This window comes from Artibeus jamaicensis, unplaced genomic scaffold (genome assembly GCF_021234435.1).
Source record: "Artibeus jamaicensis isolate MK-2021 breed Jamaican fruit bat unplaced genomic scaffold, CSHL_Jam_final scaffold_1964, whole genome shotgun sequence".
In the NCBI taxonomy this organism is placed as follows: domain Eukaryota; kingdom Metazoa; phylum Chordata; class Mammalia; order Chiroptera; family Phyllostomidae; genus Artibeus; species Artibeus jamaicensis.
The window spans coordinates 61,829,198-61,836,649 of record NW_026522030.1 but is presented as its reverse complement, the minus strand read 5'-3'; the positions used below and the strand labels follow the sequence as shown (position 1 = coordinate 61,836,649).

At 37.8% G+C, this 7,452-nt stretch overlaps 1 protein-coding gene across 1 annotated transcript; it reads left to right on the top strand.

Moving 5' to 3' along the window:
* Positions 1–773: 773 nt before the first annotated feature.
* TUSC1 (tumor suppressor candidate 1) lies at positions 774–7,188 on the top strand. Its single transcript, XM_053656498.1, has one exon. The coding sequence runs from the start codon at positions 1,039–1,041 to the stop codon at positions 1,624–1,626; it is 588 nt and encodes a 195-aa protein (XP_053512473.1). The 5' UTR covers positions 774–1,038; the 3' UTR covers positions 1,627–7,188.
* The last annotated feature ends 264 nt before the right edge of the window (positions 7,189–7,452 follow it).

The window sequence follows — 7,452 nt, the reverse complement described above, 5'->3', positions numbered from 1 at the left end:
TAATGTATAAAAATTAAGAACTTGCATTTTCCCCTAGTTACTTTTTATTTGTACTACTCAATGAAACCGCAGCTCTGTGAACCAGGGTTCTCATATGCTCTTTGTTCCTTTAGTTGTTCCAGTAGTTTGGAGACTTCGGTGAAACTATTACCTGGGACTTTGTTTAAAAATATAGATTCTTGCTACTCCGCTCTCCCCTAAGAGATTCTGCCATCAGTATCTTACCCTTTATTTACTTTACAATAACCAAGTTATGTTGTAGGTTGAGATCCTTAAAAACAAAGGATTCTTTCAATGAGTTGATTCCTCATGTCCTCAGGCATTATGGAACTTACAGAATATTCTAAGTTTCTTGAGCGTATGAATGGCACATTTTGAGTTTCAAAGGTTTTGTGGAGTTGCAATTTACAAGTGAATTCCCAATTGTACACAAAATGGGAATTGCCCATGTTCTTTTGAGAGCTACCTGTTCCCACTTTAGGGTCCCATGGCAGGTGCTCAGCTCCATTCTGTTGAATGTTTTATAAAGCTTCAAGGTGGGTTAAACCGCCACGTTTCTGTACTAAATACAGAACTTTTCAAGTAGCTCCACATCTCTGTCTCAGAAGTTATTACTTGCTTTGAGATTGCCTTGGAAGGAGAAAGGTAAACCACTGGTGGTTGTTCCGGGGAGCAGGGAGAGGCTGGCTGGCTCCTGAGTGCACAGGCCTACACGGAAGTGCCCTGGCAGAACCTAGCTGAGGACACTTGCTTTTCCCGCGCTGCCAGAAGCTGAGCGGCAAAGCGCTCCCCGGGGGTATTGTGTATGGGCTGCGGCCCAGAGATTGCAGGCCCAGGAGGCAGCTCCACCACAGGAGACAAGACACGCCTCAGACCGGGCAAATTCCCGGCCTCCTGTGGCCCCAAGCCAGCAGCCGCCGCCCGCCACCTCGTCGCCTTCTCCGCTGTTGCCCCGGCCACACCGCTGACCCCGAACTAGCTCGCGCCTGAGCGCGTGGTCCCTTGGCGCTGGGACGCTGGCGAGGTGGGACGAGACCGATGTGGCGCATGCGTGGTGGCGCGACCAGGCACGGGAGCTGCGGGGGCAGAGGCAGCGGTGGGGCCAGGAACGGGCATGGCCGACCGTGCCGGGCTCGTGGGGGTGGCAGCTGCGGCGTGGGCTGGCGCGGTCGTGCGGGCGGCGCCCGGCAGCAGCTAGAGGAGCGGTTCGCCGACCTTGCGGCGAGCCATTTGGAGGCCCTTCGCACGCGAGACGAGCGGGACCGGCAGAACGCGCGGCTGCGCGAGGAGAACGCCCGGCTGCGGCTTGAGAACCGGCGGCTGAAGCGCGAAAACCGCAGCCTCTTCCGCCAGGCCTTGCGGTTCCCCGGCGAGGGCGGTGACGGGGCGCCCGCGGAGGCGGCGACAGCGACCCCAGGTTCTGAAGGGGCCGGCACAAACTGGAGGACGAGTGGCGGCGGCCCGGACCGCGAGCCGGGCAGCCCCAGGGCCCTAAGGGCCCGCCTCGAGAAGCTGGAGGCCATGTACCGCCGGGCCCTGCTGCAACTGCACCTGGAACAGCGTGGGCCACGCCCGGGGGGAGACCCGGAGGAGCTGTCTTTGCGTGAACCCGAGCCTGGCGTCTGACCCCTGGACCCAGAGCCCCCAGAGCCCCCAGAGCCGTGGCTGTAGCTGGAGGCCGCAACCTGGGAGGGGCGGGGCCTTGTGCAGCCCCTCCCCCTAGACTTCCGGCTCCCCTACTTAGCGCCCTCCCCAGGCCGCGCTGGGCCCTGGGAACCTGTCTGCTGAGCTGGTGCGGGGGACTCTTGTCGGGAGGCTGAGCAGGTTGCAGGTCTCCGGAGACTAGATGAGTGCAGAACTTCTACGTCTTGCGACTGCTGGTGTCCAGGGAGAGAGGCCTAAGGACGGAAAGGCGTGTTTTAAAACAGCAAGAAGTCTGTGTCAGGCAACAAGTCTTAATGCCTGAACTTTTGTGGGTGTCATAAGGAACTATTATAATTTTTTACTCTATTTTGGTTCTTTGAGGGGCGAAATGCGCGTTTTTAGTTGGTTGTGTATTTTTGTTCCTTCTTCAATCCCCTAAAGCCTCCAGCCATTATATTTTTTGTGGCCAACATTCTAAGTATTGTTTTTATAAATTGATATTACTTGGATTTCTTATAAAGTACCACCCTTTTTTATGCAAAAGGTATTATTTATGACTTAGGAACTCAGTCTGCCTCTGGCTCTAGTCCTTATACATCTAATATATATTGATTTGTTTACCCCCTCCCAAGGAATTTTTTAAATTCTGCATATAAGTGATCATTTAAATTGGTAAATAAATCTGGTGCATTAAAAATGACCTAAAAACACCCCATGACTATTAAGTAAAGTTTGTTAAATGTTTACATTTGTTTCTTTAAGATTTTAAGAACTATTTTACATATTTTAATATCTAACCTGTTACCCTTTGCAAGTTAACTTTTTTTCCCGCCATATGTAATAGCATTTTAAATAATCCGAAGATAGTGTAAACACTTCATTATTTTATTACATTTAGACTTGGTATTAGAGTATCATATCTACTTCTCCTAATTTTGACTGCTTAAGAACTTTAGGAAATTATTAATTGTTTGTATATCAGAAGCCCTAAAACAAGATGATTTAAGTCTCAACTGTGATTTCAGTGGCAGAAAGTCATTAATTCTACACCAAATGTTCTAAAATCACTCCAGTGCAATTTGTTAATGAATAACACTTTTTATTACCAAGTAGTGAAGAGGATACCATTGTACCTGATAAAAATCATGGGTGTAAGAGAGTGTTACAGTGCTGGAACACTTCGGTTCCAAAATCAGAGAAACCGTGAGAAGAGTTTTTATAAATGATAATGAGTTAGAGTTTTTATTTGTAGCATACTCCACAAGTTTTAAATATATAGCATATAATATAAAACAAGTTGCCAAAAAAATAGTTTTGTGAGTTTTATAGTCCTGGGTGTTGAAGACACTATGCATTATATTTACAGGTAGTTGATATTTACTGTATTTTGCTGTGTACACCCATGTTTTTGGCCCAAACTTTCAGGAAAAAAATCTTTTGTTTTAATTTTTTAATTCAGTTTTTATTTATTTATATTTAGATACTTGTTTTTTTTTGTATTATAAAGGAATTTTTAGCATTTACTTTTGAACGTACATGGTACAAGAAATTTTATGTAACTTACAGTTACATAACACGAACAGATACGAGGTACAAGAAATGTTATGTACTGTTACAAATTGATTATTATACCTATGTATAATGGACAGTCATATTTTTCCCTCAAAAATTTGGGCAAAAAAGTGCATTATACATGGCAAAATATGGGTAGTTGTGAATATTAAAATCTTCCCTTATGACAGAAAAATGAGAAGAAACAGTGAGAATAGGTAGGTATATAAAAAGTATTTCTATCTCCTTTAGTTCATTTCCTAATTATCAAAGAAATTAAATATTTTTAGGTGTCAGTAGGAATTGCGGAAAGGGAAAAAGTATATCTGCTCTACTGCTACTTAACTTTGGGTATAAATTAGTTAATCTCTCATCATTAAAATGAGTATAACCTACCTAAAAATGTTACACAAATTTTAGTGAGATTCTGTGTATAATAAATGCCTGCTTCAAAGTAAATGCGCTATCAGTAAGAATTACAGCCCAAAATGTGAAAGTCATAAATTAATATTTTTCTGACACCTTCCCTTGCCTTCTGTATTTTGGTCCTTTATAGAAATGTTGACATTTTCCACTTCTTTATTTGTTAATATAGTAAACACATAAGCTAAAGCTCTATGTAATATGAGAATAATGTTATAAAAGATACAAAATATTGCCAATTATAAAATTGGGAATAGTCAACAAAAATTCAAAATGTTTAATTTATATAGTTTTTAAACACCTTTTGTCTTAAAACCATATGCAATATAAATGTGTAAAGTAATGAGGCATGCACAAAGGACTATATTTTAGCTTAATTCCTGAAAACTTAAAAAATCTTAATCCAAATGCCCCATAAAATGGATTAAGGCTAACTGTATTTCGACTTTGTTGAAGTTACCTATTGATAATTGATGAGATATCATGAAATAACATAAAAATGATATATTAAAGTATAGACCTGTTTAAGAAATGGGTAATAACTGGTTTTAGAAAAGTTATTAAACAAGTTCAATCTGGGACCTTGTTTAAAATAAACAAAACCTGCAGATCATTATACCTGTTAAAATAACATTTGATTTTCAAAATTTCAAATTTGCTCTTATGTAATGAAAAGAGGGCTTATAAGTTGTATAAATGAGCAACAAAAATGTGTCAGTGAGGAGAGTTGACATTTTTTCATCAGCAACTTTTTGCATGGCTACCACTCTCAAAAATATACTTTTTGGGTTTTAATTAAATTAAAATATAAATTAAAGCAATATAAAACGAGTACTTATATAGGTTATAGAATACATTTTCCTTGCTAAATTTGAACACTGTAAATATTAAAGATTTCTTGAAAACAATTTTTTGTTGTTTAAATAGTCTTAGATTTAGGTTTGCCAATTCATGAATAGTGACAGGATGAAACTAATACCAAATTATTTAATGAACTGAATTATCACTATTGGTTAAGTAATTATTAGCAGCATGACTTTGATTCTAGTCCAAAATACCATTTTCTGTTTTATTACAAGGAAAATATTTTTACTTAGAATTTGTCACAAAATCTTCATGAATGACACAATTTAATATTTCTGTTTAGTGATTAATAGAGCAAGTATAAATTCTATTCTATAAACTTTTTTCTGATATATATCTTGTCTATCTGATATAAACAATATTTACACAATGCAAATATAAACAAAAAAACCCAGTAACATTTAGGTAATATCCACCTCTGACTTTATGAGGAAAATTATATTCAAATTTTAAATTATAAAGCATCTCTGAATGGTCAGAATTAAACTACATCGTGTTTTGTCCATAGCAGATTTTGCTTATAAAGTTCATATTCAGAATCTCATCAGAGTCATCTTTGCATATTTCATGATTATTTATTAGTAAGGGAGTTCTTTTTTAAAGCCAAACTGTCAGACATCTCTTGTACTTTGAGGCAACACTAGAGAAATGACAGCAGTGAGTTTGTTAGGTGCTTGATTCTTACTTGAATAATTAACATTCTGTTCTAAAAACTGAGTTATCTAAGGCAGAAACTTGAACAATCTATCTCAGCAATTTTCAACTTGTGAGCGGCAAGAATTTTTAAAATGTGCAATACCTGACTAGTCGGGGGCATTAACCTTTTTTCTCTTAGATTCTCAAATTAAAAAATGATAACAGCCAACACAACACAGTTGTGTGGTGTGAATGAATCAAAATGATACCTATTTAGTCAGATTGGCAAAATACACTTTTTCAAGTGCCATTGATTTTTAATTAGTTTATGTGTGCCATGAGATGAAAAAGGTTGGAAACCACTAATCTATATTATATCCCATACTTAGGACTAATAAATGTGTCCCTTGGCCTTTCATTTTTCCAGATTTCCTCACTTTATCTTTGACTTTATTGTTTTAAATATATAATGTGTTTTGTATTTTACACTTAATGAATCTGCCTTTAGTTTGATGAAGATTTTGTTACTAATAATTAAGAAACCCAAAACTTAAAAACAATGATGACTTTTTTTTTAAGATTTTATTTATTTATCTTTAGAGGGGAAGGGAAGGAGAGAGGGAGAGAAACATCAATGTATGGTTGCCTTTCGTGCGTCCCCTGCTGGGAAGTGGCTGGCAGGGAACCTGCCTGCAACCCAGGCATGTGCCCTGACTGGGAATCGAACCACGATTGTCTGGTGCGCAGGACCGTGCTCAATCCACTGAGCTACACCAGCCAGGGCAAACGATGATTTTTAAAAATCTAGTAAAATTTCTAATTCAGGGGCTTCAAGGTGTCAGGAAGCTCTGTTCTACATGTTCATTCAGGGTCTCAGATTAATTTAATCATGTTCTAAAGCAGCCCCGTGTCATTCATTGTTTTACTGCATGGTAAATGGTTCACTTCCAGAACCAGGTCTCAGCATTCCAGGAAGGTAAAAAAGAGGCCTATCCAGATCTGAAAACGATATACATTTTCCTGGTCACATTATATTGGCAAAACTTCAGCACATGACCCACTTAACTTCAAAGGCGGCTAAGAAATGTAGTCAAGCTGTAGTCTTTTGCTGAGGTAGTATTTTAGTACTTCAAAATAATTGGAGAACTCATTTTGGTGGACTACCATCTTAATGGAGGCAGGCATTTCCTTAAATTTTGTAAAGAATTTATAAGTCTTGGTACAGCATCTTAAAAACTATATAACAAAAACATAATGTGATTTCTTTATAGTTTTTTAAAACTTTGACCTTTTTATTCCCTTTGGTACTATCGAGTGTAAAAGATAAGATTGCTTGAAATAAGCAAGCAAACATAGCTATTACCTTTTATATAGGAAATCTCAATAAAGAATGAACCGTTTTTGAATTCAGCATTTGTCATAAAAGATATGGTTTTAAAAACCTATATTTGGTAAACATTCTATTTCATATGTAAATGTATGTATAACTTGAGAGAGATACATTTTCTCTTCATTCTGTTTCTTATTTACTAGTATGCTACAACTTTTAGAGCTGAAAGAGACTTTAAAGGGTTTTAGCCAGCATCCTTCAGACTTTTTGCCAGCAACCTAACAGCTTTCACAGAGAACCAACCACATCTACATTGCACTTCGTAATTTAGAATATGCTAATCACAATCCTAGGTAGTATTAGTCCTTCCTGTTTATGAATGAGAAAACTGATGAACAAAGAAATTGAATAACTTCCAAGTTCAAAAAATTATTTAAAAACTTTTGAAGTAGCAATATAATTGACATGGTCTATCACTTTTAGGACGAGTAGATGATTTAATGTATGTATATATTGCAAACTGATTACCACAATAAGTTAACATTCATCACCAACAGATACATTTTTTCTTGTCATGAGTTTTAAAATTTATTAGCAACTTTTAAATATACAACACAATATTAACTATAGTCACAATGCTGTACATTTATATTGACAGAACTTATTCAAATAGTTTATTTCTAATTTTAATGTAAATTCTTCTGGCTTTCTATTAAACATGATAGTAGTGGCTCAGTAGATTCCCAATTGTTTTTCATGGCTCTGATTATACTTGTGCCATGAAAAAGATGTTTTTAGCTGTTTGTGTTGTAGAAAAGTTTATATAGCAATTGAGTTATGTGTTCCTTTAAATTTTGGTAAATTTCACTTGGGGGACTTAGGGATATGTGGATAAATTATTTTAGGGAGAAAGAGTAGATATTGGAAGATTTTATCTACTTAGCTGATGTAAGTGCAGTTCTTTACACACTTCACCCAAACTAACTGAAAGAAGGGTTTATATT